The 18,511-nt window shown below is 38.2% G+C and overlaps 1 protein-coding gene across 2 annotated transcripts in view; it reads left to right on the forward strand.

The window, feature by feature from the left end:
• Positions 1-17,583, forward strand: part of GLIS3 (GLIS family zinc finger 3) — a 258,961-nt gene extending 241,378 nt beyond the window's left edge. For both annotated transcript variants that reach the window (XM_067543059.1, XM_067543058.1), the window contains exons 10-11: positions 11,997-12,179; positions 13,647-17,583. In XM_067543059.1, the coding sequence (XP_067399160.1) occupies positions 11,997-12,179; positions 13,647-13,783 (320 nt within the window). In that variant the 3' untranslated portion in view covers positions 13,784-17,583. The remainder of the gene's footprint in view (positions 1-11,996; positions 12,180-13,646) is intronic.
• Positions 17,584-18,511: the final 928 nt, after the last annotated feature.

An 18,511-nucleotide genomic window follows, 5' to 3' on the forward strand; every position in this document is an offset into this window, starting at 1 on the left:
TGACTTGGCTACAACAACACATTGCATGGATCATCATGGACATCCTTATCAGGGAGGAGAAGGTAGGGAAGGAACTGTCTTTTTGTAGGCTATCAGGTGCCTTGCACAATGGGGTCTAAATCCTTGATCAGGATCTCTTGACACTATTATCACAATTGAAATAACAAAATCTTTCTAGCAAGCTGCAGGAGGAAAAAGGTGCTGGCTGCTACTGCTGCTGCTTCTCCTTCCTCTTTTTTTTTTTTTTTGCCAGTGAGGGAACCTGATGGTGATGACTCAGACAAGACCCCAAGGCTTTTTACCCATTTGATGGATGCCTTCAGTGAAAGGGGAGGAGAAAGTCCAGTCTAGTTCTTTGAAGCATTTACCCTTTCTGACCAGCATCAAAAACCATGATCTTATATGGGTTCAATTTGAGTCGGCTTTCTCTTCTCCCAGGAGTTAATCTCTTGTAGACATTGTGACATAAGAATAATGGTGCTGCTTGTATCTGTGGAATATGAGGTATACAGCTGGATGTCATCAGCTTACTGTTGGGTGTTCTTCATTAGCTCATAAGCTTGTCCATTTATGGCCTATCCAGCATAAAACAGAGCATTGTTGTAAGAGAAAGGGACTAGTTATTGCACTAGATACTCAGGTATGCCAAAGCATCTGTCATAAATTCATAGAGTTTAAGGCCAGAAGGGATCATTAGATCATCTAGTCTGACCTCATGTATGTGACAGTCCACATTTCATCAAGTTATCCCTATATGGGGCCCAATAACTTGGATCTGACTAAAGCATGACTTGCATTTGGCTAAAGCATCTCTTCCAGAGAGGCATGCAGTCTTGATTTGAAGATGTCAATATATGGAGAATCCAGCATTTCCCTTAGTAGAAAAGAGACTTTCAGTGGACTTAGAGTGCATAGGTGGCTTTACTCCACTTTCATAACCCCTCCAGCCCCCAAGATCCTGGGAGCTTCCAGGGGCTAACAAGGCTGTCATCACAATAACTTGCGATAGTAGATAATGGTCTCCAAGACACCCTGCCTCTGACAGACTTCCAGCCCACCCTGGAATACCGCTTCTGGCATGAGAGCCTGGTATTAAATTGGCATAGACAGCCTGACACCAGCTCAGCATTCTCCTGTGGTAGGGAGATCCTCAGCAGCTGTCCTATATCATCAAATCCTCATTGCACTTCTGCAGCAGCACAAAAAGAATTTAAAAGAGGCCAAAGACCTAACCCATTATGTGCATTGTTTATTAGAGATGGGCCTGAGCAAAAATCCCGGATCTGAAACACCCAGCATATGGAGGAACTTGGGGTTCATGGTTTGAATCCAACTCAGGATTCAAACTGTGCAGCTTTCTTTTCTCTCTCTCTCTCTCTCATATGGGCTGGACCAAAACCCTTGATCTAGACACCCCCAAACTTTTGGAGGCCGGGCCATGTTCCCAGATCTTGTTCAGACCCACCTCTGTTTTTTACTATATGTATTTGGCCTTGCTCAGTAAAGTTTGTGTATTGAAAATTTTTATTTGTCAGTGGGTTTTATACAGGAATCAATAGCAACTTCTATTTGAGATAGTGCTGAGCCTTGCACTTAAAGCAGGTATCAATGAGATGTGGCTGTATATCAGCTGTATATTCAAGAGAAACTGTAAGTTACAGTAACAATGTTGCAAATGTAAATTATGTTTTTATTTCACAGGTTAAGTAATCTTTTGTCCCTGAAGGTCTGTCTTTTAGCATGGTGTGTTGCTAGCGGCTCCCTCTCACTTCACCAAGAGTTATACAAAGTTATATCACACACCCTACATGACACTGAAAGCTTTGCCCTGTAAGTCTGATCTCCTGGACTAAACTCTCCTTTCGGCACTTAAAAAAAAAAAAATTTCAAGAGTTCACAGCTAAATTTCCCAGTAGCAACACAAGGATTTCAGTCTTCCTAAGTCACGTCATTATAATGTATTAGAAAAATACCATGGAGCTACTTCATCAGCCTAGGCTATTTGGTATATATCAGGTGGCTGTGAGAAGCTCCGTTATACTCTGTCTTCTGCAGTTCATAACCTGCCTTTTCATGATTTAGAGGGCGGTAACTATAGCCACTGAACTTTCAGCTCAATCTGCTACCAAACAATGGTGACATTTTTCCGTCTTAATATGTAGTCTTAAATTTGTCAGCTCAGTTTAAATTGGCTGTACCAAGGAAGAAAAGACTTCATTGCCAGCAAGCCTCTTGAACAAAACAAGTTGTAAACAGTATCCCTTGCTAAAAACTTGAACATCTTACAAGTTCATGGAAATCTCAGAGGGTTAACACTTAAAAAGAAATGATGTGGCAGGTCCAAGATTGACTAGTCTTATATACTCTAAGTACTTGCATCGTGGTGCTGCTGTTTCTTGGAAGAACATTGGCAGCTGTTGAGATCTCATGCCTTGTTTCTGGAGCTATCCAACATCAGATGTGGTAACACTATAGAGCTTTTTCTTAAAAAATATTGTTTGAGGGAGTAAATATTCATATCTGAACACTTTCTCTTGTGAAATAAGAAATATATAGAATTGCTTGCTGCATGTGGGGTTTGGAAGTGCCTACATGGTGTTTAGGCAATGTATAGAGCTAAAAAAGTATATTTTTTCCGTTTTATCACATCCCTTTTTTAAAGATTATTTTATACAGTAAAACTGCACATGAAGCATAATGTTTGTGAAGCAGAGATTGTTTGTTTACTATTGGTAGCACCCAAGGACTGCCAACTAGGTCAGGTCCCTATTGTGCTAGGTGCTGAACAGACATAAAAGACAGTCCTGTCTTTTTATAGTCATTGCTGTGTAGACCAGTGGTTCTCAACCAGGGGTATGCATATCCCTGCGGGTATGCAGAGGTCTTCCAGGGGGTACACCAACTCATCTAGATATTTGCCTAGTTTTACAACAGGTTACATAAAAAACACTAGCGAGGTCTGTACAAACTAAAATTTCATACAGACAATTACTTGTTTATATTGCTATATATACTACACACTGAAATGTAATTACAATATTTATATTCCAACTGATTTATTTTATAATTTTAGGGTAAAAATGAGAAAGTAAGCAATTTTTCAGTAATAGTGTGCTGTAACACTTTTCTATTTTTATGTCTGATTTTGTAAGCAAGTAATTTTTAAGTGAGATGAAACTTGGGCTACACAAGACATATCAGATTCCTGAAAGGGGCACAGTAGTCTGGAATGGTTGAGAGCCACTGGTGTAAACTGGGTTCAGGCTGGACCCCAAGCTCCAGGACCCTCTGGGGTTGTAGGGTCCCAGAACTCGGGCTCCAGCCCAAGCCCGGAAGACTACCCAGCAATGAAACAGCCCTGTGAGCCTGAATCAGCTGGCACAGGCCAGCCATGGTTTTGGTTTTTTTTGCTGTGTAGACATACCCACAGAGTTCCACCAGCCGGTGGCAGTTGCAAGATTAGGATATTCGTTTAAAATGAAACATAACAGATTAAAGAAACTAACAAATGAGGTGGAGACAATGAGAGACAGGAGGTAGCTGTAATAAAAAGCCATGTCTTTGTAGTAAAATATTTTTGTTGTGTTTACAATATCCAGTTAGGCAAAGTCCACTGGGGAGTAGAGCTGTCTAACTCCATACAATGATATTTACTGCTGCTGTTGCTATCATTTTGGTCATTTCTGCAATAAGAACCTGGTTGCACTTTAATTCTGGACCATACTTGTTACCTAAGTGTGGTTTATGGTGGTAACTAGAGTTGGTTGAATAATGAAAGAAGAATATTACTTGTGAATATCATTCAGTGGGGAAAATTGCCAAAAGTGCAATAACGGGCTTGTCTACACAGGGTAATAGTGTGCAGCAGTGGGGTCTGAATTGTTTGATGCTAACGTGTTGTGCATTAACTGACCAGTGTAGATCCTGCTGGCACGCATTGAAAATCCCCTATTGCACATGAATGTAGTACTGTTTGAAACGGGGCTAAGTTAATGACACTTTCAGTGCAAGCAGCAGGTTGTGCCAGTTGTGTGTGACACACTGATGCACGTTAGAATTAATATCCCACTGATGCATACTACTACACCATGTAGACAAGCCCAAATATTAGCTGCCATGAATTATTCAGTCAGCCACCAAAGTAACAATTATGCATTCTTTATTTGTCTTGGGAACTATCAGATTTTGAAAGGAAATAAACTTAGTTGCTACAAAAGTAATTTAAATTGTAATTTAGTAAAGCAATCATCTTAAAATATCTGTTATTCCACAATTAGGAGTCCTTCTGGCAATACAGGCTGTGACCCATTTCTCTTTTGTTAAATAATTAAATGTCACCAACTTGTTATTGCACTCTTGTTTGACAGCCTGCATAGTCTAATGGAAATAGTAGAATTATTCACTAACACCATTTTACAGCATCACAAGATAAGGTGCAGGTTTCCTTTGAGGATGAGGATTGATAAATCAGATATAGAATGATTGCAGTGTGAAAAGTGTTAACCCGATGTTCTCAAAGGAATTCACACAGGAAAATGAGAAAAGACAAAAACACCACATCACCTGTGAGTGAAAATGTTTCACAAAGTGATCACTCTGTATCTGATGAGCTTGAGAGCTTAAATTCATAACTTTTCTAGACACTAAAAATCATGGACTGAATGGGGATACTGGATTTATGGCTTATTAACCACAATAACCCACTATCTCTCTGGGTGTGGGGGAAGATGAGGCAATGACTAGAGTGGTACTAAAGGGCCGCTTCACCTTGAATGGTCCCTTGTTAACTCCTTATGCTAAACAATCTGTTCCACCTTGTATTTAGCTGTGACACCCTGAGGGCAGGTCTACACTACACATTTACATCGGCACAGCTGCACCAATGCAGTTGTATCTTTGTAGCGCGTCTGGTGAAGATGCTCTAAGCCGATGGGAGAGAACTCTCCCATTGGCTTAATAACTCCACCTCCATGAGAGGCGGTAGTTATGTTGGTGGGAGAAGTTCTCCCACCAACATAGCACTGTCTACATGGGGGTTAAGGTCAGAGTGGATTTTTCACATCCCTGAGCGATGTTGTTATACCAAAGTATGTAGTGTAAATCAAGGCTGAGTACATTTCTCAGACCTGAAGAAGAGTTCTGTGTAGCTTGAAAGCTTGTCTCTCTCACCAAAAGAAGTTGGTCCAATAAAAGATATTACTTCACCCATCTTGTCTCAGTTATAGTGATTTCCTTCAGAGAATGGAACCAGGAAGGGCCTTGTAAGACTCTGCAGAGATCAGGTGAAATCTGCATTACAAAATAAGGTTTCTCACAAAGGGAACTCCACTGTCCCCTGAAACTCTCAGAAAACAATCCTCATTGTGCTTTGGTGCAGGTGGGGAACAGACGTTTCCATTTTCTGGAGTGCTCGCATATGTATTTTCTTTTCCTAATGAAATATTATGCGCCAAATCCTGGTCTCTGAAGAGTCTGTGGTGAGGCAGTGGCCTTCTTTGGCTCCTCTGGGCTCTGCAGTCCTGAAGACCTCCACTGATACTGAGGTCACAGAACCTCTCCACCCACACCTCCCCATCATGGCTTATTATAAGGCTAGGTTAAATCCTAGCTCCATTGAATTCAATGGGAGCTGTGCAATAGATGCCAATGGAGCCAGCATTTCGCCCTGGAACTGTAGAGGTGCTCAGTATGGGGGGCTTTTGGGAGGTCAGCACCTCTGAGGATCAGCCTCTCAGTTTGGTTTAGGATAAGTTTTGTTAGAAGAACTGTTTAAAGTATACAGCTATTACTTTTATATATTTGTAAACATTTCATTTTTCTCAGGAAATAACATAATCATGCCAGAAAATAACTGCTTGCCTTGTGTCCGGAAATCATCAGTCTTTGGCTACAGAACTTAAGGAAAGGAAACACAATTTAAATAACTCTGTGTGTGTGTGTTTGTGTGTTTTAAATGCTTATGTTAAACCTCCATGCCTGGTGGTATTAATGGCACATTATGTTATAAAATTCATATGTTTGCAGCTGGGATTTTCCTTGTCGAGTGGATGGGTAATTAATAGTATTGAATACATTTGAATAGAGATGGGTGGTGGTTATTTAAAATAAAACAAAAACTCAGAAACATCTGGCTTACTGGTAATGAGGCTGATGTGTTAAACAAATAAAACAAAACAAAACAAGGCTGATTTGGCCTGAACCTACCACACCATCTGGGGCACGGTGCCACAGTCTGAACTTTTGCTATAAATGTTTGGAATAGTACAATGGTTTGACAGGAATTGTATTTGCTTTTTATCTTATCATATCTTATCATACTTTATTACATTTGGAGTGTCTGCTGGGAGCAGTAAATCAGTTGTTTCTTCAGCTTTCCTTGGTGTCGCTGAAGGTAATGCTTTAGGTTCATTATTAATCAGCATTTACAGTTCCTTTGTGTGCTGTGATATGAGGATATGAATTAGATGTTCATTTTTTCTGTAAATGAGACGGGGTTATTTTAAGATGAGTCTTATTTGTTTCTCTGCTTGCCGTTTTATCGGTTTGTCTTGAGAACTTGGAAGAATGGCTAGAAATAAAAATAAACTGTTAGTTAGCTCCAGATTCCAACTTAAATTGCACTTCTACTCTGATTCTGTTTAGCTATAAAAAGGCATAGTGAGGTTCCATGTTTACTGACTTACACATTAACTTGCTCAGCGTATAAAAAGATGTTTTCCTCAACTGTCAATTCTGCAAACTCCAGCTGGATTCTGAAAGTCCAACTGGTTTCTACCAATCTCATGCATCACCACCAGTATCCCTCACTAAACTGAGGGGTATAATAATTTAGTTACAGTGCAAATGATAGAATCTATACCCAGAGACCTAAAGAGTGATTCTGCTACTGGAATGTCATTAAACCAGTCACTAGATATTCTGTTAAAGATGTAGTCTCACAGCACAGAAACCACCACCACAGTTAGCTCCCTTGCGGGCAGTCCCAGCAGTGAGGCCAAGAATGGCAAGAGGTCTTAGGGATTGAATCGCCTCTGGTCTATTGCTGCTGGACATATAATCTGCAAGGTTGTGTCCATCTAGCACTTTTTTTTTTTTAACTAGTATTACATTTGCTAAAACAAACAAAATGCTCAAAAATGTTGCTGCTATTTTTCCTTTGCTATTCTCCCATCATATCTCCTGTCTGTAATAACATGATTTATTTTTTTTACCTAAACCAATTTGGACAAGTATACCCACTGATCTCCATGGAACTGTGACAGCTCGTTCAGCAGGGTTGGATCTAAAATAGCTGAATGTAAGCTGGTGACATAAAGTGTTCATATAAATACATACATTTGAATACCTGAAGATTTCATTAGGTCTTTTTTCACATTACAGTGTTTAATATCTACAAGCTTTCCAAAATATTTTGAATGTTTCTAAATAGTCTCTCACTTTTTCTCTCTCTCTCTATATAAAGGGACATTATTCCCTAATTTTCTGCTATTGTCTGTTTGATTCTCTGTACTTTAAGCTGGGTATTCAAAACCCAAATGCATGATGGATGCATATTCATTGAAGCAGTAAAAGATAGCATTTTTCACCAGCTTAAAAATGATTAGTGACTTTGTTAATTAATTAAATGCTTTGTGTGCTTTCTCTACTTTTTTCTCCATTATGTCTGCACAAAACAGCAGTTGTCTTTACATTGGGCCAAAATGTACAATGCTTACTCAGACAAAAATCTTTTGCCCAAGCTGTGAGTGAGGAGGGACAGGAGAATTTGGCTCGTTATGCTTACTTTGTGGCTCAGTTAGTGATAGCACCAGGCTACAACTTGCAATAGTCAAAGTCATTGCCAGACTGTTCTGCATTAAGAATAGGTTGCTGTGAAAAGGCACAAGTAAAGAATGAGTGCAGAGCAATGAAAGAACATTTTCAGCATGTCTCTTACTGGGCCCTGCCAGCTGGCTCTGACTGATTGAAATGGTTGTGTTTCTGGTAACTGGTCTGACTCAACAGTAAACTTTCACAGTGTGGCCCAATACTGGTTGAGACAGCAGTTGTTTTTAAGAACACAATAGTAATGGTCTAAAACTAGTTTTGGAAAGCTATTGTTTTTCCTTTTTTATTTTACTACAGTTTTTTTTCTTAAATGTCAGAACTAAGCAGTGAGGAGATGTGCTGTAAATAGCTAACATGCTTTGGAAGCTGGCTCATTTTATTCCAATTAAACTTTTTAAATACAAAAGTATTCAAAACACTGAGCCCAGTCCCAGGATTGCTAAGAACCCACAAGTCCTATCAAAGTCAATGAGAATTATGAGTGTTCAGCCTCTCTTCGAACTGAGCCCACAGTATGTTAGTACTGCCTACCTATACCATACGGTTGCTGACTGCTTTAAGAGAAGGGTCAGATTTATGCAAGATTTTTCTGCTTCTTTCAGGTTAAGTCAATGTCTCTTCTTCACTCAAAGAAAATAATTTGAGAACAAAATGTTAAAGCAATTTATAAAACTGTGTTTGCAGGTTTTTTTACTATGTAACCTTTCACATGGACAAAACTCTGTGTGTGTGCATATGCCTGTGCGTGCACAGATTGGTGGCTATCTCAATGTGTGCAAACCTAAGTTTCTTATGAAACTCCTAGTGAAACTGCAAACACTGTGTTTCACACAGGTTTATTATCCTGCTTTTACAAACCAACAAATACATCCTCTTCTGAATTCTAGGTGAAGGTTCAGATGGCTTTCCTCACTCTTTTAATGTTGGCCCATATACATCCATTTAAGTATTACATTTTCCATTCCAAATCATGCACATGCTACATGACGAGATCAGTATATTTCCTCAATGAGCCCACAATATTGCAGTCTCAAAAATAATTAGAATCATAAAGTTCCTAAACTGCACATCTTTTCTCCTGCTTGGCAGGAAATCAATTGTACCACACAAAGTGATACCGCATGTTTTCCAGTGTATCCTCTCCGCTGCTTTACCCACTGATAGTTATGAAATACATTATCCATGCATAAACACTTAGCACAGCTTTTACAAACAGTCCTGTGTAGACATTTTCCTAGGAAAGTTAATGAAAATATATTTGGATTGTAGCTAGAATACAATAGTTTTGTGAAGTGCTTTGAGATTCTTGCATATAGGGTACTATCAAAGTGTAAAGTATCCCTCCTGTAAAGCAACCCTGGGTAGGAAGGGTTTTATTTTTTTAAGTGTCTCTGGTTTTAGAAATGCATTAATATTGAGTATTTATTTTTTAAGCGATTCTTTATAAATAAGTCAGTACTGGATGGCTCAGTTGGGCATTCTCTACTCATTAGTAATGGAAAAATAGGCTGATATTCATATTGAAGTGACCTATAATTTGAATGATATTTAGACACATCCCTCCCAAACATAAATATCATTAGAATAACATAATCCGTCCAACCCTGCATGAAACCTTGCTTTCCTATAAAGGGCTTCTCCTTTTACTCCTTTTATTGTCCTTAGGTAGTCTTCTACCGTCTTCCATGTCATCAAGTAGCTGGCTGTTCATTTCTTAGTTATTTAGGGGTCAGCAACAGGCCCTTGCATCCTCTCTTAATACCCACTCCACCAAGATGGCTACTCTTTAGGGGGTAGACAGTCCACTAGACTTGCCAGGACTAGCTAACTTCCAGGCAATTCAAAGTCTGCTATGGTCCCTTGACATCAGCAGAGGCCAGAGATGGATGCTAAATAGTCTCTGTTATCATGAATATGTGTTTATAATTTCTCAGTTTGGATATGACTGAGACTAGCTTTGTCTGAATGATATTTGGGCAACATTAGGCTGCTCAACAGCACTGAAGTTTGCACTATTGGGCTAATGTATTTGACTTGCCTGTCCCTGGTAACTACCCAAACTAGGATTTGTCCATCACACCAAGTTTAACACCCCCTACTTTTGCTAAAAGTATTATGAGGAAAAGCTGCTGGGATCTTTAATGACCACAACTAGTCAAAGTTTTCTTCACTTTACATCTCATCCAAACTACGACTAACCAGTTTGCTACTGATTTTTTTTCTTCCAGTTTGAGAAGAGATTTTTCATCCAGATTTGATTCATAGCCCCAAATCTGCAGTACTAACTTTATTTACTGCAGATGTGTCAAGAGATGGGCTTGTTCTGATTTTAGTGCTGGTAGGGAAAATGTTTTTCACTTTACGAAGTTAACAGAAAACTACCCTAGGATGGCTGTGTCATATGAAAGTTAGTTAACTGCACTGGTTAGAAGAGTCAGCCTAGCACATCAGCATTTCTGTTGACAACAACATCTGTGGAAGAAACCTGAGACACAGGAAATTCCTTAAGTTGCTTTTTGAAATGGGGGCTGATTTTTCCTTGAAGTGGCTTTTTGGTCTGACTTACTGCTACATATTCTTCAGCATGAGAAAAGGCACACTAGTCCCTAGACAATGGACTGTTTGCTTACAAAATCTTATGAGGTTGTATCACTCCAGGGTTTGTCTTTTAATGGGCAAAAGATAGTCATGCACAATTTCTGGGTGAAATTTAAAGATACTGGATTTAAACTGTAAGCCCCTCAATGGTTTGCACCCTGTGTACCTTTCAGACTCCTCTTCTCCTTGTGTGATTCTAGTGGTATAAATGAGAGTGGGCTGATAACGGGGTGTTTTCGTGAAGGGGCCTCAGCTGTAAGGTCTTCTTACATCCTCTTCCCGCTGTGTCTTCCAGAGCCTAGATTGCTACAAGACCTATCTGTTTTCCCAAGCTTTTCTAGGGGAGGGAGTGGGCAGAAAGAGGGGTCTTGCATCTGATGGTGGGGAAAGCCTTTTGTTGGTATTGAGCCAAGTTTTAAATATTTTTGATCCAAAGGTGTTTTTATCTTTGGCACATGCCTTAACACTTGTGATGAACGCATTTTAGAAACCTGAAATAAATGTCTTAGACTTATAGGATTCTGAACAGCTATTCCCTAGACCTAACGTGCAAGTCTATAAGTGGATGGGAGAAGCATGATTCCATGGTATAAGTCGTTCTGTTGTATGCCTTACCAAGTTTTATGGCCTTAGGTTTGCCCTGTCCATTGTCCCCTAAAACTGCCATCTCACCTGCTCTGTACCAGATGGTTTTCTTTAGGTTACTGATACACATATTTGTAGAACATTAATTCGCCTGATATTTCTATGACCATTGTAGTCATTAATATGTCAATTAAAGAACATAAAAGTAGGCTTTTTTTTTTAAATAACCTCTGAGGAGCGTTCAAGTGATTTAGACATAATGGGCCAGATTCTCAACTGGTGTAAATCAGTATAGGTTCATTGAAGTCAATGGAAGTTTGTTGATTTACACCAGCTGAGAATCTGACCTGATGTGTACATGCATGAAGAGCTAAGTGGAATGTGGATATGTCGTGAGTATAGACCAATCATTCAGAGCCTCGTACATCAGTCTCCACCATCTTCAACAGTCTTTGAGTCAATTTCAAGAACTTGGATAGGATTTAATCTGACACCTTAAACCCAGGGCCAAATCCTAGGGTTTTATGCAGTCCTTATTCAGGCAGATCTTTCCTTATCTTTAATGAGAGCTTTTCCTGAACTTGACGCCATGTGAAGTTTGAAGGATGTCATGTCTTTGAACAGGAGTGTAGAAGAAAGAGGTAGTTTTCATGAAAATGTCAGTCTCCCTATAATGACTCCTGATCAACTGCTACCTCCACAGAGGTGGTGTTAGAATCAGGATGGTTCAAAGATGGATTTAAAGTAGTTAGGAGACAAAGGGGCCAAAATCTTATGGAGGGAGCATTACTGCAGAGAACATTATAATAAATCTGATATTAAGGCACAAAACAATTTTAAAAAATGGGAGCTTTGCCATTGACATCAGTGTGAGCAGGGTTTTACCCACTGCACTTATCATTGTTATTGCTCTTTGTCTCTCTGTCTGAACCACCCAGACAAAATATCAAGGTATCTTAATGTTTTATCTCCTCTCTTTGTTTTAGGTTTTTATGGGCAACTACAGACTTTCTGCCCTCCACATTATACTGACGCTCAGAGGAGCATACAGCATGGCAGCTCTTGTAATATGATTCCTCCTTTTGAAGACTGTCTAGTTCCCACATCAATGGGCCAGGCAGGGTTTGATGTTTTCCACAGAACTTTTACAGCACATTCTGGTATTACAGGTAAATGACAGTTGTGAGCTAGAAATACCTATACACCTACTTTCCAGGTGTAAATGTTATCAGGCCTTGTCGCTGTGTTGACTCTTCTCAGTTACAACTGGTGATGATGGGCTTGATCCCCCAAAGTTCAGCTGTGTGTCCAAACTTTGTGGGATGTTAGCTATGGCAATCTAGTTTGGGCATATTCTATACCATCTGGCATGCACACAGACTATGTGTTGGTGGTATGTTTCTCTAGACTCTAGATTCTAAATTCCTCTACAAGATCCGACATGCATTCACTGGTCTAGATGTGCATGACAACAATAGCCCTTGGTACACACACCATTTCTATCAAGATTTAATTTGTTCGTTCACTCTCAACTCACTATAAGGTGCACAAAGGGATTTGCATGCTACCCTGAAAAGGTTAAATGTACACCTGTGCAGAGTATCTGCACTAGGCCCATGGTCTAGTCTGGGTTTGTCTACAGTGCATTAAAACACCAGCGCCTTCCCCATGTCAGCTGTCTAGGGCTTGCAGGGCTATAAAGTTACAATATAAACATCCAGGCTCAGGCTGGAGCTTTGGTCCCGTGTCAGCTGACTCAGGGACTTGTGGTACTCAGGCTGCGGGGCTATAAAATTGCAGTGTAGATAAACTGAAGCCCAGTCTCTGGGACCCTGTGAGTGGCCTGAGTGGGCTTTAATAAGTGATGCATAGGCCATGTGCCATCCCTCTGCACAGGGGTGAATGGGGAAGGGACCCAATGCTCTAGCCCGAGCCTGGATGTCTATCCTGCAACTTTATAGCCATGTGAGCCCTAGACAGCTGAATCCTACACATCTAAATCCTGGTGTGAGGTGCTTAATAGCCCAGTTATATACCTACCTGCCAGTTTTAAGATTCATGGCAACCATCTACCCAGCATTTCAAAATCTAGTCCAAAATATGGGCCCTGCTCCGCAAACAGTTATTCTCCTATATACACCTAGTGCTGCACATAGTCCCACTGAAATTTGCAGGATAGGGTCCTCTGCACTGCAAAATAGTCCTGTAATAGTTTATTGCTTTTTATCTTGTATTGTATGTGTGGAAATTCCATAACCAAGTGCAGTAGCTGATTGATAAAGCAAAAGGATCTTCAGCTAAACTGCAGTTATGGGAAACTCCACAGTAGAGCAGCTACAGGATTTTTCCATCCGTATATTCATTTGCACACAGCGCGTATATAATTACTTGTATGTAGTATGTGTATAATGTGTGTCTATACATACACAGTGGGTGAAATCCTAGTCCTATTGAAATCAATTGGAATTTTACCATTGATTTCAATGGGGCTAGGTTTTTCCCCCATAGTAACCAATACAGCTGAATCTTTATTAAGTTCCCAGGCATTTTTTAAAAAGCTATTTCCAGCTGTTCTTCTGTGTACTATTATAGACAGTTGGTCAGTGTTAATTAATGATTTCTGTATTCTTTTCCAGTTTATGATCTTCCATCAGGGTCGACAGGTATCTTTGGTGATTCTTTGTGCAATGGGTCTGAGGACACCAGTTTCCTTCAGATAAATGCAGTGGATCGTTGTCCTAGCCAGCTTTCCTCTGTCTATACTGAAGGCTAAAATAATCTAGTTCTAATCACAAATACTTTATTGCATATCATCTTTCGTTTCTGATGGTCAGGAACAAATGTTACGAATATCATTCTTCCATAAGACTGCTAAATGTATGTTTTCAGAAAGAGAAGGAAATGCAATCACCAGACACACAACCTCACAGAAACAGCCAATTGAAGAGGAAAATGTTGGTAAAACAAGAAAACTTTGCCAAAACTTTAGCAATTGTTTCTTTTCTTTTGATCAGTTGCATGGCAGCAATATTGGTTGTTTTTTGTTTGTTTGTTTTTTTGTTTTGTTTTTCAAAGGGAATTCAAATACTGAATAAGAAAACTGCTGCTCGCTGTAATCTTTTCAAGCGGAATTGGCGAAATCATTTAAGAATGCAGTTTTGCAGGGGGATAATGTAAGAACTCATACCAGAGAACATTATAAACATTTTAAAAGGCACAGCTTCTTGCACAATCTGTTTGTCTGTGGTGCTTACAAACCTATATACACACAAAGACAAAAAACAGAAAAACAATTTGAGACGCATCATGTCACCACCTGTTGCAGGTGTTGCTGTGGCTTCTTGGAGCCAAAGAGCATTGGTACTGGATATCCTGCAATCCTTGCTTTGGTTTCCTGTTCCATTCCACTAGATTTTAAGCTTTACAGAATGACTATCACTATCTTTTTCAATATTATTTCCGTTTTAACATTTTATACAATTAATAAGAAGAGTTTAACTAAAAAGGTACTAGGATTTCCTTTATATTTTAGCAGCCCTCATTAGCACTGTTATGGAGAATTTAATAAATTATGATAATTTTTGATAGACTGTTTAACCATATGGTGCAATTTAATAAAGAATTATGTTTCTGCTGTAGAATGCCATAGGAAGGTTAAAAATAACTCATAGAAAAAATATCATTCTCCATTAAATTCTGTATCTTTTAAAAGTAGTTTGTACAGAACCCTATTAAATTTGTATTGATCCCTATTGACTTCATCCTTATGTAATTCTATAGGGCTTTTCCATAAGGGATACTACATTTAAAGGTTTGCTGATGTTTGTGCTAGGTTATTCAGAGATCTACAACTGGGTTGCTAAGTTTTTGTGGTTGTTGGCCTTCAGAGTTTTAGCCCAGGCTGTAAGCAAATCAGTTTGGCCATCTTAAAAGCCACAAGTGTAGGGGGGAAATGAAGTTACACAGTAGAGATGTGGATTTTGTCATGGTTGTGCTCCTGTGTAACTGGAAAGCAGCTTTGCTTATCACTTATTTAAAACTTTGTCTTAAAATTATTCATCTTTATTGTGAATAAAAACATTTGGGGTTTCTTAATATATAGATGTCATGATGACTTCATACTATGGCCTGATATAATATGAAGGACTCAGATCCAAAGGAATTTTTGCAGTCCAGCAAGTTTGCATGCTGAAATTTGTCAAAGTATTATTCACAGAACAGACTAAAACTTTTCCAAAGGAGTCATTAGTTTAGAAAGATATATTTTTTTAAATTGTCCAAATAGCTGCTTATATTGAGATGCTGTTGTGATCTATCAAGTATATTCATTCCTGATTTAACTGCACTGACTTTGCTGGAGTTGCACCAGGGATGAATTTGGACCCACATGTTTCTAAACTCTGACAAAACACCAGGCCTCAGATGACCCTCTATATTCTATCATATCTGCACATATACACTTAATTGGGAGAGTTTCACCTATTTTATAAATAAAAGGTATGCAACATTTAAACAAATTAAATACATACCCACAAAAACTATACAAAAGTAACAATAGGGGTATAGCTTAAATTTGGGAATTCTGTGTAAAATGAATCCCTGTTGTACTCTAACTCTGACACCAGGGATGAATTTGGCCTGCTGTCTTAATTCACATCATTGTGCCTAGACATCATATCGTCCTGTTTGTTATGGTAAATAATTTTACACACTCATTTAAGCTCTCCACTGAGCTATAATGCAGTATAGTTGGATATATAGCCCATTTTCACCAACTGAAGATCTGACCCAACGTATTCACCCTGAGTTTTAGCCTTTGCTGAAAGCTATTAAGGCTGTTTGTATTAAGACCCTGCTATGGTCACTGCACTAACATAACTCACTTTGGCTTCAGCAGAAGTTGTAGGCATGCTTAAATCTGCAATTTCAGGCTCACAGGGCTGTACTTTACACCACTGAAGTCAATGGGAGTGGGATTGGGCACAATATAGTCAAATCAGTAAACAACTCTGACATGATTCGTCCATGATCTGTGTATGAAAAACAAAGTAATTACAGAGTTCAGATATATACTTCTTTGAAGCTACTGAAATGCTTTTTCTAATCTCTGAACATGCTAACTATCCAGTGAGGAGGGCTTATAAGGAAAGACCATAACAGAAGTGGTAGAAGAAAGAAGACAAAAAAAATAGGATGTTGTCAATTTTCCTTTTTATCAGATAAGTTTGAAGAAAATACTGTTGCAAGTCAATCACATTATTTACTCTGCACAGCTTTGTGAAGTGCCTTACTCTTAAAGCAAAAGTTAGAATATTGTCCCCAGAAGCACGTGGAGATGGGCTACCATTCTGCAAAAACGGATATGCTGTGTTTACTTATATATCAAGAGGGAGAGAGATACTTCATGATTATTATTTCATTCTCATAGACTGCAGGAGATCATCTTGCATCAGCTGGATACTGTGGAGGGAAAAGAAGATGGAGTTTATGTTTTTTATAAGAACTGGTTAACAAAAAATTCTTATGTGACTGTTTTTTTGAATATTTAAATAGAGAATTGTTTGTCACATATTACAAAGGAAAACTGGTGCTTGTAAAAACATACGCAACTTAACGCAAGTTACTGAATTACATGCAAATACATATGCCTCGTTATTTTTTTGTTTTAGATTGCCAGAAAATATTAACTTTCTAAAGGGATTAAATCTAAAAGATGTTTTTTATTTTAGAAAATGGACATTAAACAATATTATAATTAAATAATTTACAATAATTCTTTTTATATTATCCTTTGTCCTCATACTCAAATGGTGTATTTATATCTACAGGAAAAAGGGGTCTACACTGGAGTTGAAATGTAGTTTCAAATAGCATTTTGTATTAAAAAAAGAAAGACATCATAGTTTACTAATACCAGTTTCTGAAGTGTTGCAATATTAATGCTGTCTCTCACATGATATTGTACTTTCAAATTTTCTTGAAACATCGTGAATAACTTTGTATAAACCTACTTTTAATTGTGTTCATTCCCAGTTTTGGTTGTTTGTAATTTTATAGCAGCATTTTTTTAAACAGCACTTTTTATTGTTTGTGTGAATTTTTCTGGTTTTGTTTTTGTTTTTTTCTTTTCTAGGAATAGATAAAGCAAAAAACATACAATTAAAATTGTGTGTATGTGTTTTAACTTTTTATTTTGTATAGAAAGCAGAGTATCTTGTGTAATATTTTTACACAAAGCACTTTGAAGAGGAGAGGGAGTGAAAATATGTTTTCTGTAAGCCTTACAGACTCTTGTATATATTTATACATGCTCACATATATAGATTTGAACTCCATATTCCATACTGTATATTTGGCTGATTTTACTATACTGGTACATCTGTTGCATATTGCAAGTCATAATCTTTTAAAGAATTAGCTCCACTTTTTTCTATTAATATGTATAGTTTTGTGATTTGTTACAGTTATAATCATAAGTTATTTTATCTTGTTTCATGAAGTCCTTTTTATGTAAAAGGTAAAATGAAGGGTTTGTGCATATGATACAAAATAAAACTGGAAATTTATAACACACTGACATGACTGATGGAATGCCTTAAAATAAGACTGCTTTAGCCATTGTTTCTCACTATGAGGCTACCTAGTATTTGGACTGGTTAATGTAATTAAAAACAGATATAAGGAAATAAATCTCAGAGGTTTGTTCACAAAGGCTTCTGGCTTTGGAACCAGAGTTAAAGTCTGGATTTAATAATATATAAGGGGATGAGGAATTGCAGAAAAAAATGATTGCCTCAGTGTGTGTTTTACATGTTGGGAGGATGCATAAATAAAACATGAAGTTTTGTTTATTTAAAACATTTGTACTTTAAGTTTTATTGGTTTTTCTGTTCATGTGCTTTTCCAAGCAATTGTGCACTGAGATTTTGTTGTTGTTGTTAGGTATAATGCATTATGTTTTTAATATGCCCATGGAGTTCAGCACTCTGAGAAGAGTTCTGAACACACTGAAAATAGATTTTTGCTTCTCTTCACTATGTTATATGAGGGAAAATATTAGGCAAGACAGAGAAATAATCTAATCCTCTATCACTGCCCATTCTATACAACATTTGTGCTGGAAAGTACAGTGTGCTTTGGAAACCAGCTGGTTATCTCTTACCCAAACTCATTCAGACCTGGCAGAATTGTTTTTAAATCAGCTGAAATTCTAAACCAAGAAATGAGTCTGGTGTAAAAAGACATAAAAAAGGGAGAATGTTTCAAGAACTGACCATTTCTAAAGCCAGTTAAATTTGTTGGGGAAGTGGCAGATAGGAGCTCAAGTTATAAACAATTAATAAGCCATTTTGATATATTTGTGCATAAACCTTCTAAAATGATGGACCTAATTCTACCCCCATTGAAGTTGATGGCAAAACTGCCATTGAGTCCAGTGGAGCATGACCCAAACTAATGGGCCAAATACACTACCTGATGTAACTATGAACTATGGTGGAGT

This window comes from Emydura macquarii, unplaced genomic scaffold, assembly GCF_026122565.2.
Source record: "Emydura macquarii macquarii isolate MOO-44397 ecotype Brisbane River unplaced genomic scaffold, CSIRO-AGI_Emac_v2 contig_767, whole genome shotgun sequence".
NCBI lineage: Eukaryota > Metazoa > Chordata > Testudines > Chelidae > Emydura > Emydura macquarii.